Source organism: Hyperolius riggenbachi, chromosome 1, assembly GCF_040937935.1.
Source record: "Hyperolius riggenbachi isolate aHypRig1 chromosome 1, aHypRig1.pri, whole genome shotgun sequence".
Lineage (NCBI taxonomy): Eukaryota > Metazoa > Chordata > Amphibia > Anura > Hyperoliidae > Hyperolius > Hyperolius riggenbachi.
Window position 1 is genome coordinate 519,901,801 of NC_090646.1, and position 20,756 is coordinate 519,922,556.

General features: G+C 42.8%; 1 protein-coding gene across 4 annotated transcripts in view; it reads right to left on the minus strand.

The window, feature by feature from the left end:
- The window catches only part of ANAPC7 (anaphase promoting complex subunit 7), a 79,042-nt gene that overhangs the window by 37,571 nt on the left and 20,715 nt on the right, over nucleotides 1–20,756 (minus strand). For all 4 annotated transcript variants that reach the window (XM_068245406.1, XM_068245397.1, XM_068245415.1 and 1 more), the window contains exons 2-4: nucleotides 16,439–16,625; nucleotides 9,093–9,212; nucleotides 8,901–9,012 (exon numbers count right to left, since the gene is read on the minus strand). In XM_068245406.1, coding sequence (XP_068101507.1) covers nucleotides 8,901–9,012; nucleotides 9,093–9,212; nucleotides 16,439–16,625 — 419 coding nt within the window. The remainder of the gene's footprint in view (nucleotides 1–8,900; nucleotides 9,013–9,092; nucleotides 9,213–16,438; nucleotides 16,626–20,756) is intronic.

The following is a 20,756-nucleotide window of genomic DNA, read 5'->3' on the forward strand; positions in this document are numbered from 1 at the left end:
TGCAGCCCCGATCACCAAGGGTGAGAGGAAGGAGAGGGAGGGGGAAATTTCGCTGCGGAGGGGGCTTTGAGGTGCCCCCCCGCAACATGCCAGCCGGCAGGAGTGATAAGACCCCCCCTGCACATCATCCCCATAGGGGGGAAAAAAGGAGGGCGATCTGATCGCTCTGCCTGCAACCTGATCTGTGCTGGGGGCTGCAGAGCCCACCCAGCACAGATCATAAAGCGCGGGTCTTAAGGGGGGGGGAAAAGGCTAAGTCCTCAAGTGGTTAATCTCCAGATACCTCCCCGCCCGGACCTTCTGTTCCTCACAGGAGACCTTTTTGTCCTCCAGCCTAGTCACCTCCTCTCACTCTCGCATCCAAGACTTCTCACGGGCTATCCCTTTCCTTTGGAACTCTCTCCCTCAGCCGGTTCGTCATGCCACGAGTCTGGAAACCTTCAAACATACTCTGAAAACACACCTGTTCAGACAAGCCTATAATTTGCTTTAGGCAGCACTGAAGGCACACTGGCTCACCCACTAATCCTTGTGTTTCCTCCCGACTACCCTCTAGATTGTAAGCTCGCAAGGGTAGGGACCCCCTCCTAGTGTTTCTCATACCGCTGTAATTTTAACATATGTACATGTACCAACTACACATCAACTAAGTATGCATTTGTATTCTATTCAATGTCATGACTGTACAGTGTCTTGTATTTCTTATGTATATTTGTTCCCCATTATTTGTTTGTACTATGTACAGCCCTACGGAAGATGTTGGCGTTATATAAATTAAAAAAAAAAAAAAATTAATACACATACAAAAATAAATAAATAAATACACATACACATACATATCTATATATGCACAGTGGGTTGCAAAAGGTATTCAGCCCCCTTGAAGTTTTCCACATTTTGTCGTATTACTGCCACAAACATGAATCAATTTTATTGGAATTCCACATGAAAGACCAACACAAAGTGGTGTACGAAAATCATACAGGATTCCAAACATTTTTTACAAATAAATAACTGCAAAGTGGTGCGTGCATAATTATTCGGCCCCCTTTGATCTGAGTGCAGTCAGTTGCCTATAGACAGTGCCTGATGAGTGCTAATGACTAAATAGAGTGCACCTGTGTGTAATCTAATGTCAGTACAAATACAGCTGCTCTGCGAGGGCCTCAGAGGTTGTCTAAGAGAATATTGGGAGCAACAACACCGTGAAGTCCAAAGAACACACAAGACAGGTCAGGGATAAAGTTATTGAGAAATTTAAAGCAGGCTTAGGCTACAAAAAGATTTCCAAAGCCTTGAACATTCCACGGAGCACTGTTCAAACGATCATTCAGAAATGAAATGAGTATGGCAAAACTGTAAACCTACCAAGACAAGGCCATCCACCTAAACTCACAGGCTGAACAAGGAGAGCGCTGATTAGAAATGCAGTCAAGAGGCCCATGGTGACTCTGGACGAGCTGCAGAGATCTACAGCTCAGGTGGGAGACTCTGTCCATAGGACAACTATTAGTCATGCACTGTACAAAGTTGGCCTTTATGGAAGAGTGGCAAGAAGAAAGCCATTGTTAACAGAAAGCATAAGAAGTCCCGTTTGCAGTTTGCCACAAGCCATGTGGGGGACACAGCAAACATGTGGAAGAAGGTGCTCTGGTCAGATGAGACCAAAATGGAACTTTTTGGCCAAAATGCAAAACGCTATGTGTGGCGGAAAACTAACACTCCACATAACTCTGAACACACCATTATTATTATTTATTATATTTATGAAGCGCCAACATATTACGCAGCAGCATACCCACTGTCAAATATGGTGGTGGCAGCATCATGCTCTGGGGGTACATCTCTTCAGCAGGGACAGGGAAGCTGGCCAGAGTTGATGGGAAGATGAATGGAGCCAAATACAGGGAAAACTTGGAAGAAAACCTCTTGGAGACTGCAAAAAAGACTTGAGACTGGGGCGGAGGTTCACCTTCCAGCAGGACAATGACCCTAAACATAAAGCCCGGGCAACAATGGAATGGTTTAAAACAAAACATATGTGTTAGAATGGCCCAAAGTCCAGATCTAAATCCAATCGAGAATCTGTGGCAAGATCTGAAAACTGCTGTTCATATGCGCTGTCCATCTAATCTGACTGAGCTGGAGCTGTTTTGCAAAGAAGAATGGGCAAGGATTTCAGTCTCTAGATGGGCAAAGCTGGTAGAGACATACCCTAAAAGACTGGTAGCTGTAATTGCAGCAAAAGGTGGTTCTACAAAGTATTGACTTGGGGCTGAATAATTACGCACACCCCACTTTGCAGTTCTTTATTTGTAAAAAATGTTTGGAATGATGTATGATTTTCGACCCACCTCTCACATGTACACCACTTTGTATTGGTCTTTCACGTGGAATTCCAATAAAATTGATGCACGTTTGTGGCAGTAATGTGGAAAACTTCTAGGGGGCCGAAAACTTTTGCAACCCACTGTATGCATTTTTTTCAAACGCAGCACTTAAAAAGCACAGCAGTCTCCGCAATTGTGTTTTTTTTCTAAAAATGCACTGCACCAGTGTGTACTGGTCACCATTTTCATGATTTTTCAAAAGACCTTCCACTTAAAAAGATGCATGCAATTTTAAAAATGCAACGCAAAATGCAGCAGTGTGTACAGGCCCTAGTTGTGCAACCAGTATGACAATACATTCACACTTCAGATGGTCCTTGCCCCCCCCCCCCTCCCCCCCAAAAAAAATTGTAAATGGGGGCATTATGTCGATGTCATTGGCCTACCCGGTAAAACCACCCTGTCAGATAGCTGAACCCCGCTTTATTCTATTCCCTTCAATGGACGTTTCTGCAGCTTGGTGGTGTTCATGAGCCTCCCCTCCATAAGGCAGTACACAATGCTCAGTCAGGAGTGGAACAGTAAGTTTGTACAGCAATCGAGCAAGAGCTGCCGAAAAAATTATGTTTACATATTGCTTTGGGTAATAAATCTTGTAAGTGTGTACATAGCCGATGTAAACTTTGCTGAAGGAGCACTCAATTCCCAAAAAGCAGTGTGCGTGCCTAGACCCACCACCCCTGTACCAAAGGCATCACTAGTCCAGCAATCCAACAAAAGGGTCTGCACCACACTTGAAGTACTATAGCTCTCATTGTCAAGTTGCAAATGTCAGTAGAATGTAACACACTTAAAACACCGGCAAGTATGTGTGTATGTGCGCATGTATGCATATCTCCCACCCATCAAATAAATGGAGAGCGACTCCCCAGTGTGTACATAGCTTTATTTTATCTGCTGGTGGAAAACCCCAAGTTCACCCCTACGACGACGATGATTATTATTATTTATTTATAAAGCACCAACATATTCCGTGGCGCTGTACAATGTAAGAAAACAAACAAGGGATACATAACGATACAGACAATGATATACATCAAATGATCAAATGATGGCAGGATTAGCTTTATTTTTGTATGAATAAAAATTGGTTTTCAATAATTGCTCTTTTTTTGTCTTAAGAAGTAAAATACCTCTCCTCTTTAATGATCTTTTTTAAGATATAGTACCCTATACAGTGGGATGCGAAAGTTTGGGCAACGTTAATCGTATGAATGATATGAAACAATACATTTATCAGATGCGCATCTCAGATATGAAGATTGGGTCAAAGGCTGTCTTTATTACACTACTGTATGTGCTTGCAAGGGAAATGTTCTGATATGCAGATTTCCTCAGATCTGTTCAATCTACTGTGGATGACTCATTCTCCCATTTACAGTGTATGACTCATTCTGCTTTCTCTACAAAATGACATTTTGCTGTGTACCAGCAGATCATTCAGTAAGTAGCAAGTCTCTGCAGAGCACTTCCATTTTGAGCCCGACAAGGCAAAGGACCCTTCAGGTGCTACAATAACGCACTGCTTCTCTCCAACTCTAATTACACAGCACATTCAAAACACTTCTATTTTTACCTGTAATACATGCAGACACAACTATTCCACTGACAGATTAATGATTACCAATTACAAGCTTTGTTCAGTCCTGGAGGAAAATTATCCCTTCTCAGATGCAAGTATACCGCATAAGATGCATATTCATCAGTGAAACCACCTGTCATTTATGTTACCAGTAAGGATGCGACCTGCAGCACATGCCAGCATGCTTTGCTTTAAACTAGACCGGCAAAACAACAACAAAAAGTACAACAATAAACTCAAGAAGATTAAAAAAACAAATATAAAATTACCACTACATCTCCAAATTTTTCTGTAAAAATCTTCAGAAATGGTATTCATGATTCAGTTTACCTCAATAAAATGCAAGGATTAATGACAATTTTTATTTTATTTGAAACAGAATCTGGAGGGAAGTGAATACCTGGGTACACCCTCTGTTGGGCTTTCTTGATGGTGGCAACAATGCTGCTTTCCAATTTTTGGTTGTTAGAGGCGAAAGACCCAAGGAATTCAAAGGACTCTACTTGGGACACAGCAGATCCATTTATTATTAGCAGTGGCAACTAGAGTATAGATTGCCACACACCATACAATTTGCATGCAATCTGACAATTTTTATTCAATCTTACCACCATGTAGTATAGTGCTGGGTACACACTGAGATTTTATGGTCAATTTACTGTCAGATCGATTATTTCCAACATGTTCGATTTGCTTTCCGATCGATTTCCGAGCATTTTCCGATCGATTTCCTTTAACTTTAATAGGAAATCGATCAGAAAATGCTCGGAAATCGATCGGAAAGCAAATCGGACATGTTGGAAATAATCGATCTAACAGTAAATCGACCACAAAATGTCATAGTGTGTACCCAGCATAACAGCACTTGGCGATTGATTGTACAGCCAGATTGCATGAAAATTGCATGGTGTGTGGCCACCTTTAAGATCTGCCTCTAGGGGGAAGAGCAAAGTATGGTATAAAGGTGGTCACTGGCCAGACACCATACAATTTTTCTGATGGTAACCTTTCAAAAATATGATAAATGTACCACACACACACAATGTTTTTCCCATTATGAAAAAAATGGATTACAAACTGAGGAAAAATTGCTTTGGAGTATACCGTATATTAGTAAATTGACACTACAACACACACCATTCCATTTTCATAATAATTAATTGATCAGAAAAATCCACCCCTCCCGATCGACTAAAAACGGGAAATCAGATTGCGCGAATAAAATTAAGATTTTTCAGGAAATCAGATTGTCAATATAGGTCCCCATGCTTGACTGCAGAACAGATTTACCCCGTGTTATTGACCTAAGGAAGCGGCTGAAGACCCATGGAACGCATTGTCAACAGCTTTATTTTTGTATGAATAAAAAAATTAGTTTTCAATAAATGGTCTTTTTTTGTCTTAAAGAGACTCCGTAACAAAAATTGCATCCTGTTTTTTATCATCCTACAAGTTCCAAAAGCTATTCTAATGTGTTCTGGCTTACTGCAACACTTTCTGCTATCACAGTCTCTGTAATAAATCAATGTATCTTTCCCCTGTCAGACTTGTCGGCCTGTGTCTGGAAGGCTGCCAAGTTCTTCAGTGTTGTGGTTCTGCTATGAACTCCCCCTTTCAGGCCCCTCTCTGCACACTGCCTGTGTGATATTTAGATTAGTGCAGCTTCTCTCTGCTCTCTTATCTTTTACAAGCTGGATAAATCCTCCGCTGAACTGGCTGGGCTTTCACATACTGAGGAAATTCAGACAAGGGCAAAGCTGTTTGCAGGAAGAAAAGAGCAGCCTGAAACTTCAGTGCATGAGAGATGCAGGGGAAAAGAAACACACAAATGATCTCTTGAGATTCAAAAGGAAGGGTGTATACAGCCTGCTTGTGTATGGATGTATTTTCTATGTGTGGACATGCTGTACATCAACCTACTTCCTGTTTTGGTGGCCATTTTGTTTGTTTATAAACAAACTTTTTAAAACTGTTTTTAACCACTTTTAATGCGGCGGGGAGCGGCGAAATTGTGCCAGAGGGTAATAGGAGATGTCCCCTAACGCACTGGTATGTTTACTTTTGTGCGATTTTAACAATACAGATTCTCTTTAAGAGGCAAGATACCTCTTCTTTTCAATGATTTTTTTTAATAATTAGAGAGGATAGAGTACCCTATACAGTGGGATGCAAAAGTTTGGGCAACGTTGTTAATCGTCATGATTTTCCTGTATATATATCGTTGGTTGTTACGATAAAAATTGTCAGTTATATATATCATATAGGAGCAACACACAGTGATATTTGAGAAGTGAAATGAACTTTAGTGTATTTACAGAAAGTGTGCAATAACAATAATTGTTTAAATAAAATAAGGCAGGTGCATAAATTTGGGCATTGCCATTTTATGGATTCCAAAACTAAATTACTGGAACTCAAATTGGCTTGGTAAGCTCAGTGACCCCTGATTTACATACACAGGTGAATCAAATTATAATAAAGAGTATTTAAGGGGGTCAATAGTAAGTTTCCCTCTTAAATTTCTCTGAAGGGTAGCAGCATGTGGGTCTCAAAACAACTCCCAAATGACCTGAAGACAAAGATCACCATCATGGTTTAGGGGAAGGATATAGAAAGCTGTCTCAGAGATTTCAGCTGTCTGTTTCCACAGTTAGGAACATATTGAGGAAATGGAAGACCACAGGCTCAGTTCAAGTTAAGGCTCGAAGTGGCAGACCAAGAAAAATCTCAAATAAACAGAAGTGACGAATGGTGAGAACAGTCAGCGTCAACCCACAGACCAGCACCAAATACCTACAACATCATCTTGCTGCAGATGGAGTCACTGTGCATCATTCAACCGTTCGGCGCTCTTTACACAAGGAGATGCTGTATGCAGAGAAAGCCTTTTTTTCCGCTCACAGCACAAACAGGGGTATGAGGTATGAGACAAAACCCTGGAACAAGCATATGGCTAATCCAGTAAAACCTGAGTCAGAGTACCTGATCTGCTGCATGCTTGTTCAGGGTCTATGGCTAAAAGTATTAGAGACACAGGATCAGGAGGACTGCCAGGCAACTGGTATTGTTTAAAGGGAAATATGACAACCTCCATATCCCTCTCACCACAGGTTCCCTTTAAAGGACACCTGAAGTAAGAGGAACTTGAGAGATATGTAGATCCTTCTTGTTTATTGAGAACAAGTAGTCCATATAGATTAACAATTGTTTTGTAGCTACACAAGGTCCTCTTCAAGGATCATCACTGTTCTATCAATATCCTTGATAAAGGGGACCATGTGTATCCCCCCTATACAAGGGCTCCCCAAACCCCGGACTGTGGCCCACTGCTGGACCGCAGGCTGTGCTGAGCTGGGCCGTGTATGTCAGACTGCACAGTGAACGGATTGCTGAGTGTATTTTCACTGTAGTCAGCAGGAGGCTGGAGAGAAACAACGCCTGTAACCATTCTTACTGCAGCCACCTGGTGACTGTAATTTGTAATGCAGCACGCTTCCTGTCTTTATGGACACCATGTGGCAACAGTGAGGATGACTGGGACGCTCTGCTTTCTTGACAGCCACTGAGTTCCATCTGCATGGAGGTAAGGTAAGCAGCTGATGCTGAAAGTTAGTATGGGAAAAATGGACAACAAACTGTAGGGAAAGGTTGAAGCGAGTGTGGTGAGAGGGTGAAGGTTGAAGCGAGTGTGGGGGAGAAGGTGAAGGTTGAAGCGAGTGTGGGGGAGAAGGTGAAGGTTGAAGCGAGTGTGGGGGAGAAGGTGAAGGTTGAAGCGAGTGTGGGGGAGAAGGTGAAGGTTGAAGCGAGTGTGGGGGAGAAGGTGAAGGTTGAAGCGAGTGTGGGGGAGAAGGTGAAGGTTGAAGCGAGTGTGGGGGAGAAAGTGAAGGTTGAAGCGAGTGTGGGGGAGAAAGTGAAGGTTGAAGCGAGTGTGGGGGAGAAAGTGAAGGTTGAAGCGAGTGTGGGGGAGAAAGTGAAGGTTGAAGCGAGTGTGGGGGAGAAAGTGAAGGTTGAAGCGAGTGTGGGGGAGAAAGTAAAGGTTGAAGCGAGTGTGGGGGAGAAAGTGAAGGGTGAAGCGAGTGTGGGGGAGAAGAGAAGGGTGAAGCGAGTGTGGGGGAGAAGAGAAGGGTGAAGCGAGTGTGGGGGAGAAGAGAAGGGTGAAGCGAGTGTGGGGGAGAAGAGAAGGGTGAAGCGAGTGTGGGGGAGAAGAGAAGGGTGAACTGAGTGTGGGGGAGAAGAGAAGGGTGAAGCGAGTGTGGGGGAGAAGAGAAGGGTGAAGCGAGTGTGGGGGAGAAGAGAAGGGTGAAGCGAGTGTGGGGGAGAAGAGAAGGGTGAAGCGAGTGTGGGGGAGAAGAGAAGGGTGAAGCGAGTGTGGGGGAGAAGAGAAGGGTGAAGCGAGTGTGGGGGAGAAGAGAAGGGTGAAGCGAGTGTGGGGGAGAAGAGAAGGGTGAAGTGTGAGTGTGGGTAGAGTGAGTGTGGAGAGAAGGGAAGAGGAAAGTGAGCGAGTGGAATCAGGCAATGTCAAGAAAAGCTAGAGGTGACTGTGCCAGTAGAAAGGGAAGCCTAAGCAGTACTCCCCCTCTTTCACCGCCTATCACACCAAATGTATCTTCCTGTACTGGTAGTTTATGCAACAGTCCCAGTCAGCAAAAAGTGCTGAGGGAGATGAGGATAGTGGTTGGGTAGGGTTGGTGCTGCCAGGAATTTATGTACTGACACTGCCTGTAGAACACCCCCAAGCCCCCTAACCCCAACGCGGGCACATTCACGCACCACCTGGTTCTTGAAAAAATTGCCTGATACTGAAGTGGTCCTCGGCTCACAAAAGGTTTTGGACCGCTGCCCTATACAGATTTCTAATGTATCAGTAAATAAGGATTTCCACTTTAATATTTATATTTTCTGGACAGTAGTTGAAAATCAGATAGTACCTAATATAGCATCAAGCGCCAGTGGACACTGCCTCAGCACCTCTTTGTAGCTGGTCACTGCTGAGCGCTCTTGTCCTGCCTTCTTGTACAGATTTGCCAGCATCATGTTAATCTGCAAATAAAAAGAAAACAATAAAATAAACAGAATAAAAAAAATTAGATTCAGTGATAAAAACCAGAGACACGGTTTACCTTTGGTGTTCTTTGCCTGGAAGGTATTCCATCCAATATGGCAACAGCATCTTTATCCTGCTTCAGCATTGTGTAGCACTCAGCCATTTTGTATTTTACTTCAATCTCTGATGGCAGACTCTGTCAAATAAGGAAAGAGTATGAGCAGCAAGATTTCATAGCATTAGGGCTCGTTTCCACTAGAGCGAATCTGCATGCGTTTCCTGCATGCAGATTCGCTCAAACAATACTAGTGGATGGCGCCGTTTACACTTGTCAGGAATTCTGTGTGGCTCGATCTGCAGAAAAAATCTGCACAGCAGAGCAGTCAGAATTCGCACGCCGCACGCGAATTGTCGGTCATGTAACTAAATAGGAAAACCGCAAGCACTTGAGTCTTGCGGTTTTCCCGGCGTTTCTGCGCGCGATTTCGTTACAAAACCCATGTCAATGCTTGCCGGTATTGACATGGTTAAAATCGCGTTGTTAAAATCGCGAACGATTCCGTGTGAAAATCCGCATGAAAACGTTAACGAATCCGCAACCGTATGCGGATTCATTGACGAGTTTTCCGCTAGCAAATCGCGACGCACAAGTGGAAACGTACCCTTACACAGATTTCTGGCAGTTTACAGATTGGTAGAAAGGTTGTTGGAGAAACAAAATTTCCCAGCGAATAATAGTGGCGGAAAGCACTGCCAGATGTTGGCAGAGCAACATTTCAGCAACATAGATTGCAAGCGGGGGGTGGGGGAATTGGGGAAAGTTAGGGTTAGGAGTAGGTAGAGGGAGGGTTAGCATGAGAAGAGGGCTAGGTAAAAGTGATAGAAGAATATCAGTATTAGCCTGTCCCATACTAGAATATCCAAAATTTTACAGATATTCTACTAGCAGCTTCACTTGGCACCCAAATGACCCTGGCGCCCCTTTTTCAGCATACCCAGAAAGGCCAATTATTATTTAATATAGTCCATTCACTGGCTGCCAGTTAAACAAAAGATACAATTTAAAATCCTTAATCTCGCTTACAAAGCTCTCCACAACCTAGCTTCTTCCAATCTAAATCTATTTCCAGGTAGGGTTGTGCTCACCATTCCGTAAGGAGTCGAATTCGTGATTCAAATGAGGCTTAATTGCCTCGGCTGTGCGGCTGGGAGATAGGGGGTTACCCATAAGTCCACTGTGTTCTATGCATTACAAAACGTCTTGCACGCATCCTATTGGACACGTTGCAAGACTCACTACCGCGCAGTTCCTCCTTCCGGCTTGAAGGAGGAGGTGCGCAATAGCAAGTTATGCAACGTGTCCAATACTTTTGGAACGCATAGAAGACAGCGGACTTATAGGTAAGTAACCTCCTCTCTTCCAGCCACACAGCCGAGGCAATTAAGCCTCATTTGAATCACGAATTTGAGTCCTTACAGACTCGTGAGGCCACCGCTGTTTCCAGGTACTATCATACACTTCATCTCCACTCTACTAACCATATTCTCCTGTCTTCCTCTCTGGTCACCTCTTCTCACTCCCACTTACAAGACTTCTGATCCTCTCCCCTCCTCCGGAACACTCCCTGAACACATCTGTCACTCACCCACACTTAAAGGGGAACTGAAGAGAGAGGTATATGGAGGCTGTCATGTTTATTTCCTTTTAGACAATACCAGTTGCCTGGCAGCCCTGCTGATCCTCTGCCTCTAATACTATTAGCCATAGCCCCTGAACAAGCATGCAACAGATCAGGTGTTTCAGTGATTCAGACTTATAAGTCTGATCTGACAAGACTAGCTGCATGCTTGTTTCTGGTTTTAATCAGATGATACTGCAGAGAAATAGACCAGCTGGGCTGCCAGGCAACTGGTATTGATTAAAAGGAAATACACAGGACAGCCTCCATATACCTCTCTCTTCAGTTCCCTTTTAAAGGACACCCGAGGCAATAATAAACTAATGAAATTAGTATCCATCTTCCTACTCCTAAAATTGATATTCCACAGTTTTATTTTATGTTTAAATCAACTTAAGTTTTAACTTTTTTTTTTTATTTAGTTTTTGCTCAATGACATTCATTAAAAGTATGCCAGAGCTAAAATCTATGGCGCAATCTGAAAACTCACCTCTCCATGCAAGAATACTCCCCTACCTAGGACACTTCAGCCACTGACCACCATCTCATATACACAGTTTCGCTTTACCTACTGTCCTATCCCTTAAACCTTAAAGGGGCCCATACACTTAACGATTTTCCCGCAGATATACAGCAGATTCGCTCATCGTGATTGAATCTGCTGTGAAATCGTTGCACAAACGCTAACCGAACTATCGATTTCCAACCGAAATCGATAGTTCCCACCGATCGCCGGCGGGTCGGGAGTGTGTCGATAGCGGCGTTCGAATGTCCGACGACCAATGCTAGCGGCAATACATTACCTGTTCCGCTGGCACGTGTCCCCGCTCTCTCCGCTGTTCCTTCGCAGCACTGGGCTCCGACAGGAAGTTTAAAACAGTAGAGCGCCCTCTACTGTTTAAACTTCCCCCAGCAGGAAGTAAAGTGAAGCTGGAGCCCAGAGCGGAGAAGAGAACATGGTACTCGCGCCAGCCGGATCAGTTTCAAAGTAAAATTGATTCAAAATCTGTTTACAGTGTAGGCAGCCAATAGATCCCTCTTATCAGCCTTTAGACTAAGGCCTTTTGGCCAGGACTCTCTTCCCCTTTTGTCTCATAATGCTGTGTAATGCGTATGCATACCGCCCACCCCAGTGTAAAAATCTGTAGTTTATTTGTTAACAGCATCAGCGGTAATCCACCATTGTCTTGTATTAACTGTTGTATTGTTTAGTTTGTATGGTTTGTTCACATTATAAAATCGTAATTGCTTTGTAAGCACTTTTCCCAGTGCTTTCAGGGCAATTTCCGATTTTGTAAAGCACTTTTCTAAGTGCTTTTGTGTGGCAATTAGCGGGTTTTTTTTGGTTTGTTTTTTTTAATAAATCAATTAGGAAGTGAATTCTTTGACCTGAAACTGAAGAATTACAATGTTTTTTTTTTGTTTTTTTTTAAAGTGCTCACCGAATCGCTTTACAAAGAGCTTTTTTAAGCGCTTTGCGATTTCCCTAAACTTTGCATTGAAGCGCAAACACTCAAGAAATGGTGCAGGACCCACGTTTGCACTCAGAAAGCTCGCACATGTGAGAACCCTCACATAGAGCAACATTGGTCAAGCACTTTTAAAGCAATTTTAGAAATCGCCGGAGCTTAAAAAAAACAAACAAATCGAAAACGCTCTTATGGTGCCCATACATGGTACAATGTTTTTCATCCAATCTTACCATTTCTATGTACTATAAGGGTAAATTAAGTGAATATACTGAAAATGATAATTTAGGCAGTTCCCTTATATTACATAGAAATGGTAAGATTGGATGAAAAAAATTGTACCATGTATGGGCACCATTAGTGTGAACAAGCCCTTAGGGCTTATATTGTGGCTGAGCCCTAAGGGATTGTTCACACTAATAGTGCCCATACATGGTACAATTTTTTTCATCCAATCTTACCATTTCTATGTAATATAAGGGAACTGCCTAAATTATCATTTTCAGTATATTCACTTAATTTACCCTTATAGTACATAGAAATGGTAAGATTGGATGAAAAACATTGTACCATGTATGGGCACCATTAGTGTGAACAAGCCCTTAGGGCTCAGCCACAATATAAGCACTTTTCTGATCGCTTGTGATTCGCAGCGATTTTTCACGTACGTGATTGCGGTGGTTTCTATGCAATTTTTACTGCGATTTTATTGAAAGTGAATTGGAGCATTTTTTAAAAGCGCTCAGAAAGCGCTAATCAATCACAAAGCGCTCAGAAAAGCGCTAGTAGTGTGGCTGAGCCCTTACAGACTGAAATGAAGAAACCTAGCATGCCACATGAGAATCTGTTCGTTTGCAGTAATGAAAATTCTAAGCTTTTTTTTCCCAGCAGCAAAGTGTTAAGTGTTAGTGGCAGATAAGCATTTTGTCCTGGGGCCTGTACAACAGAAAAGGGGATGATCTACTTATTGAGAAGAAGAAAAAAGCCATACATTTAGAAATAGGTTCTTTACAGTAAGAGTAGTTAAAGGAAACCTGTAGTGAGTAAAATTATTTAAAATAAACATGACGTAGCTGAAAATGAATATTATGTACTAACCTCACCGTCAGTTCCTCTCAGAAGCTCACAATTTTCTTCTTACAGTGATCCCTTCCAGTTCTGACAATATTTTGTCAGAACTGAAATATACCAGTTGCTGTCAGTTATATATCTGCAGCTGTCAGTTACAACTGAATGTGCAAGGTAATGTTCATGTTTCCCTATGGCTCAAGTGGGTGATATTACAGTTTAACAGTATGCTGACCAGGAAGCTGTTATGGGGTGATGTCCATTTTCAAGATGGAGGACAGAGAGTTCCATTGATCAGAGTGGACAAACAGGATTCAGGAGAGGAGAATGAGATTGAGGAATAGACTACGCAGGAGGTAAGTATGACCTGTGTATGGTTATTTTGACTTTTTATTTTCAGTTCAGGTTCTCTTTAAAGTGTGGCATATAGGAAGTAGCAATGGAAAATTCAATGTCTACATTTAAGGGAGGCTTGGATCCTTTCCTTGCATTAAAAAGGGACTCCGAGCACCTCTCATGGGCATGCCTTTAAGCCAGACTTCCAACAAAGTTGTGCTATGACCCCTCTGGAGGAGCCTCTTGCAATGACCATGCGTGTCACTTCCTCTTCCTGCTTGATTCAGTGATGCACTTCTCTAACAGAGAAGACAGGGGTGACCCAGACGTTATAACATAACTAGGATAGCAGCCACGATTTTCAAATTGAAATTGAACAAAAACTATTTTGAGAACGGCGATTCAGGCATCAAATGAAAAAGGAGAGCACAAGCTTCAGAAAGGTATGCATCTTTTAGGGCCCGTTTCCACTTGTGCAGTGCGAATTTGCTGCAGACGCAAACATATTATTTGCAGACGGATGAGAATTTTACCGCGAATACGCGTATGTTTTTGCGTTTTTTTTGTAAGTTTTGCGAATTTCACCATGTCAGTGCCTGTGTGCTTTTACATTGATTTTAGGCCAAAACGTACGCAAATTCGCATGGAAAATTCGCATAGTGAAAATGCATGCAAATTTCCTATGAATTACATTGCATGCGAATCTTGTGATGGCTCTGCTGTGCAGATTTTTTTTCTGCACAGCAAACCGCACAGATTTCCTGACAAGTGGAAACAGGCCCATTTACTATCATTGCCTATGCAGAAAACGCATGCAGATTCGCTATAGTGAAAACGGGCCCTCAGTACTTTGCAGTACTGGTTGGAGTCTTAAAGGCATACCCATGAGAGGTGCATGGCTATAATTAATAGACAATTCCCAGCAGCGTTAATCCAGGGATTTTATCTGACTGCCACCTGGAGCCTGGAATTTTGTTTTCTTTTAAAGGTAAAATTTGCCCACACATTGAAAGGGTTTTTTGCCATCCCCTGGATCAACTGGATTATGTGAGTTTGCAAGACAGAAATGTGCCCAATTTTTCATTATTTCTTTTTTTTCTCCTGGTTGAACTTGGACGGATGTCTTTTTTTTTTTTCAACCAAATTCTGTAACCCCTACCTAGCCAATGAACTCCTTGTCACCTGTTCCTGGCCTTAACTACCTAACGTCCTCCTAATGCCAATGGCGTGAACAAGGCGGCTACCCCAGGACTACCTAACCCCAATTGGCGCCAAGTCCTGGTGGAAGAGATTGCAGGGGATCTCGTGCGCATCCCCGCTTGAATGCCGCTAGGAGACTGTTAGTCGTCTATTTACATTGTACAGCGATGCGATCTAAGGCAACGCTGTACCGGGGACAGCCATGACACTCGTCTGTCCCCTGGGGAGACTCAAGAGAGCGATTGGCTCTCATAGGTTGAGGACTATAAGAGCCGATCGCTGCGATTGGCTGCTGGAGGGAGGGGGGTTAGTAAAAAATTAAATAAAAAAAAAGGCAAATTTATTAAAATAAAAAATAAACATATACAAAAATAAATAAACAAACGTTAAAGCAGTGATCAGAGCCCACCAACAGAATTCTCTGTTGGTGGGCAGAAAAGGGGGGGGGGGCGAATGCCAATTTGTACGGCCCTGCAGCAAGTTCTGAAAGCTGCAGTGGCCTGAATAGGAAAATAGCCTGGTCACTAGGGGGATTAAAGGGAGCCCAAGGTGGGCTCATAAACTAAAAAAAATTATGCTTCCTGATTTGGGGTCTGTGACCGATGCTCCTGTGGGCCGCACTGGCCCATTTTCATTTTTGTGACCTCTGGAAGGAGAGAGAGATCTCTCTCTCACAGCAGCGTGCAGGGGCGCGGGGGACCGGCAGGGGGCGCTGCCAGGGAGAGAGCGCTGCCCAATGGCAGCTCTGGAAAGCCTGCAGGAACACCCCTAATGGGTGTTTTGAGCAGGGAATCCCTCTCCTCTATTTACCTTCCGAGATAGCTACAAATGTCGCTAATTTCGGAGGGCTATGGCACGGCAGATTGCAGCAGTGTGGGGACACAGAGGCATGTCATGGAGGCCCAGAACATGCCTGTGTCCCATCTGCCTCCCAAGGAACCGCCTCAGGTTCTCTTTAAGATGCAGACACATTTTCAATGACTGTCACCCAACGCAACAGGGTGACCATTTGGAGTATGCTGTACAAATACACTGCTCTGCCATTGCCTAGTGTTGCATCCGTTAAGCATCAGGTCCCCAAAGCATCATCCCAGCAATCGGATCTGATCACTACAGATGGGAAGGCTGAAGATAATGGTCCACTATACTTCCAGCTACTAATGCCCAGCTGTGGCTGGATAGTGTAATGGTAAAGGGCTCTGCCTCCGACACTGGAGACCAGAGTTTGAATCTCAGCTCTTCATGTTCAGTAAGTCAGCACCTCTTCAGTAGGACACTTTGGGCAAGACTCCCCAACACTGCTACTGCCTATAGAGCGCGTCCTAGTGGCTGCAGCTCTAGCGCTTTGAGTCCGCCAAGAGAAAAGCGTGATATAAATGTTATTTGTCTTGTCTGATGATCTAAAGCAGATATGTAATTTTAACCAGGAAGAGTGGAAAAATGTTTTGAGGTGTTATATCAGCAGCACTTGTCATGTAAATATTATGAAGGGGTTCGTTCCATCCTCCCCACCCCCATGTAAATACCTGTGAAATCATTAAGAAAAAATACTAACCAGAGAAAGCATAGTTTGTCCACAGAAAAAAAAAAATGTGGCTATTGCTGTATCAATAGCAACACAGCTAAAAAGTCAAAAATTGCCAGGAACCTGAACTTGTTTTATACTATACCTGATTCTGTGGCGTGGTACCAGCATTTCCAGTGGATGGTCGGACTTTGGAGGTCTTGGTTAAGGCCTTTTTTTGCTGAAGAGCCATTGTGTACTTGCTAACAGCATTGCGATACTCCTTGTCATGGAAGAGAGAGTCAGCATGGTACACCAATAACTGGTACTTCTGCAAAGGTGAAAACATTTCCCTAAAAGAAAGAAAAAAAAAAAAAAAAGATCAATGCATTTTGCTATCACATAAGAAACTCGTATATGTTTGGAACACAACATACATCTGGGGGGTCCATTTCTAAATCTTTTTCGTTTTTTAATACAGATACAAAAAGCAATTTTTCATCTTGCCTCCAATTCGCGATCTGATACTCCTGATCCTGCTTCCCCATCACTCAGCAAAGTCACATGAGGTTACACACTAAGGCAACTACAAACTTTTATAAAATTCTTTAAAGCAGGGCTGTGGAATCGGAGTAGTTTTGGGTACCTGGAGTTGGAGGTTTCAATAAACTGAGGAGTCGGATGATTTGTGCACCGACTGCTTTAAAGAGACTCTGTAACAAAAATTTCATCCTGTTTTCTACCATCCTACAAGTTCCTAAACCTATTCTAATGTGCTCTGGCTTACTGCAGCACTTTCTACTATCACCGTCTCTGTAATAAATCAATGCATCTTTCCCCTGTTGGACTTGTCGCCCTGTGTCTGGAAGGCTGCCAACTCTTCAGTGTGATCTGCTATGCACACACCCCTCCAGGCCTCTCTATGCACACTCCTGTGTGTGTGTTATTTACATAAGCCAGCAGCGTCTCTGCTTTCTGATATCAGTGAGAGAAGAGAGCTGGATAAAAATCCTCCTCTGTTAGGCTGTGAAAGGAGCTGGGCTGACACATGCTGAGGAATTACAGACACGGGCAGAGCTGTCTGCAGGAAGAAACAATCAGCCTCACAGCCTGTCACTCTTCAGTGCATGAGAGCTGCAGGGGACAGAAGGTAAACACAAAAATTATCTTTTGAGATTCAAAAGGAAGGCTGTATACAACCTGCTTGTGTATGGACATACTGTACATCAACCTACTTCCTGTTTTGGTGGCCATTTTGTTTATAAACAACATTTTTAAAATGGTTTTTGACTACTTGTAATGCGGCGGGGAGCTGCGAAATTGTGACAGAGGGGAAAAGGAGATGTCCCCTAACGCACTGGTATGTTTTCTTTTGTGCGATTTTAACAATACAGATTCTCTTTAAAGCACTAAATTAGTCTACAGAAATGTTCTTCTGTTATGAAACAACAACAACTTTCTTTCCTCTTACATTTCCCCCTCATCAACCTCCCCAAAGTACAATGTGCCCCTCTTTCCACACAATTTAGCAACCGAAGGTCCAGCTCTACACATGCAATTAATAAAGCACTGAAAACATAATTACCCAAACTTTAATATCAGTCTAATTATGATGTTTCTTTAGCAATGGCATGGAGCCTGCACATTGCTCAATGGCATAAGGTTAGTGGTCTTTGCTCATGTCCTGTTCTTCGTTAATTATCCAATACAAATACAATAATGAAGCTCTACAAATAGTGTGTTCAAAATGTAATTGTGAGGTCTATAGATGTAAATCAAAGTAAAAAGTGCTGACTTCTCTGAATAGGTCATTAAGAACAAAATAGCGGTAAGAGGTCCCTGGGCAGGTTTCCTCTAAAGTGTAAAGTTTACTTTGTAAAAAAAATTAATAATTTTCAGCATACAGTGTTTTTTTTCCTATTACTGGTGAAAAAAAATGAAAGCAAACTTGATGGGAACCATGACAATAGTATATAGTTTGCTGTACAGCTACTTCCAGATTGCTCATCTCTTCATCGGTGTCACTAGCCTCCTTAAAGGGCACCTTAAGTGAGAGGAATTTGGAGGCTGCCATCTTCAGTCCCTTGGTAAAAATGCCAGTTGCCTTGCCTGGCTGTCATGCTGGCTTTAGATTTTGAGTCACACACCTGCAACAAGCATGCAGCCAGTGGAGTCAGACCATAGTCAAAGCATCTGATCTGCATGACCATTCTGGCCAGTGATTTAAGGTATTAGAGGCAGAGCATCAGACCATGTTCAAAGGGGTGTGCTTGCATCATAACAGTGGCTTTGTAACACTCCCATATAACTATGTAACTCCCTCTTCTTCGTACATTTGTAATGCTGCTTACCGCAGCGTCTATAGCAACATTCAGTGCGGTACAGTAAAATGCATGCATTAACAGGTAAAGTGAAGCAGACTTTTCATTGACTGTATGTGACGGAATGCGCAGGTAACATGCAGCACCGTTTACCTTATCTGTTGTCACAGGGAACACAACGGCCGCTGTGAACGCGGTCTCGGCACATAAGTGTTTATTAGAGAATGAACATGGCAGCCTCCATATTCTTCTCACTTCAGGTTGTCATTTGGACTTTATTCTGCCAAATATGTATTTTTTTTTTAACTTTGCTCTTCAACATGAATTTGATACATTTTATACAGATCCTTTCATTAGTGTATCTATTGTTTGGGGTGTATGTTACAATGTACCAAAATCTTGTATCAGTCATGTGCTACAGATCTTCTATCATTGTATTTCTTTTGTATGGCTGACCTAGGGACTTGTTATTATGAAGTTTAATTTGGATGCTTGACTAACTTAACATCTCTGTGATGGGGGTGTGTTCATTGACTATTGGTGCTTTTACTGTATAGTACAATTTTACTAAGTTTTACCTCCTAAACAAGCTATTAAAAAGTTATTCATTCATCGGTTTAATTTATTCTGCAAGAAACATGTAATGAAAGAATGAAAAACCGCAACATGCCCCAGTCTCCTCAAACTACATACTGACTACCCACCATAAACTACTTATGTAATGTGGGGGTTAATAAGACTGAATAAAATGTGAATAGATTTCTTAAGAGCGTCCTCTTGTTTGAATATTCCATAAAGGTTATAAAAACTGACCAGAAAACTCTGTCAGATTACTGCAGGCATGGCTCGCATAAGAGTTTAGTTACGTAAACCTTAATGACTTCTGTAATCCAAAACAACCTGTAGGTGACAAACTTTTCAGCAGTGTACTAAGGCCTCTATCACATGGGGGGAGGGGGCTGAAGGCAGTGTCACTGTCTGTTGGTTGCTCCTGTGCACAGGCTGGGTGCTTGTATGCCAAGTTAGGGGCTGTGATGGTGTGGAACCCCATGGAACCAAGGGATGATTAGAAAACTTACTCTTGCCCAAGAAATTTACCTCTCTGGTTCCTTCTTAAACCCTTCAGTCTTTTGGAGCTAATGCTGTAGAAATCCGAGACAGGTGAAAGGGCGCCGGATGTAATGTAATGTGAATTACAGCTGTGTCAGCGCTCAGAGTATACATTTGGGCATCGGCGAATGACAGAGCCCAAATTACAAAAACCACAACAAAAACCGTGCAATTCAGCCATTAGTAATAGCTGGCAGCAAAATTGCATCTTTCCCTCAAGTCCATGGCAGTCTGTAATTAATGCCGCCAGGAAATTTGCAATAGCAGGACAAGCTGTTTTTTGGCTTTACCCTGCACCCAAATTTTCTGCCGCCCTTTTTACAGGAATGGGTGGAAATCAACCAAGCTGAGGTGCCACGCTGTATTGGCTTCTTCATCCCACGTCACCACACTCCTGGTTTGCCCATCCCAATTTTGAGTAATTTTTTTTTACCACTCTTGGTTATTCCAGATAAAAGTTGTGTGTCAATAATGACAATAAAACCGAAACGGTTTGTTTCTTATCAATCTACGCTAACATAACTATACTGACAATTGGCATTCAGAATTCAGACAGCTCAATGCCTTTGGAAAACAAAAATTCTCATTGTCCAAATACACATGAGCAGCAGCCATTACTTTCATCCATCACGGGATTTTTCCTCAGAAGCAAGAATAAGCAAAATAGACTAAAGTACCCCTGAACTGGGAGATAATGTATTAAATGAAGCCCATGGTGGGATAAGTGCTCTTTCACACTAAGACGTTGCGTTTCATGCGACGTTAAAGTCGCATAACGTGCCCCTAACGCAACGCATGTTAGTATTGAAGTTGGACGTTATATAGAGCCACGTTACACGTCTCTTGATGCGTCCGTGATGCGTATTTGACGCATACTATCGAGCGAAAACGGCGCATGCTGCAAATTAAAAAAAAACAAAAAACAGTACCGAGCATGTGCAAACATCCGAACGCAGCCAAATACGAGTATAACGCACAGCACGCTGCACTTTCATTTACCGTGCAGCGTTATACTCCAACGCAACGTGGGCACTGAACAGCCCATTGATTTTT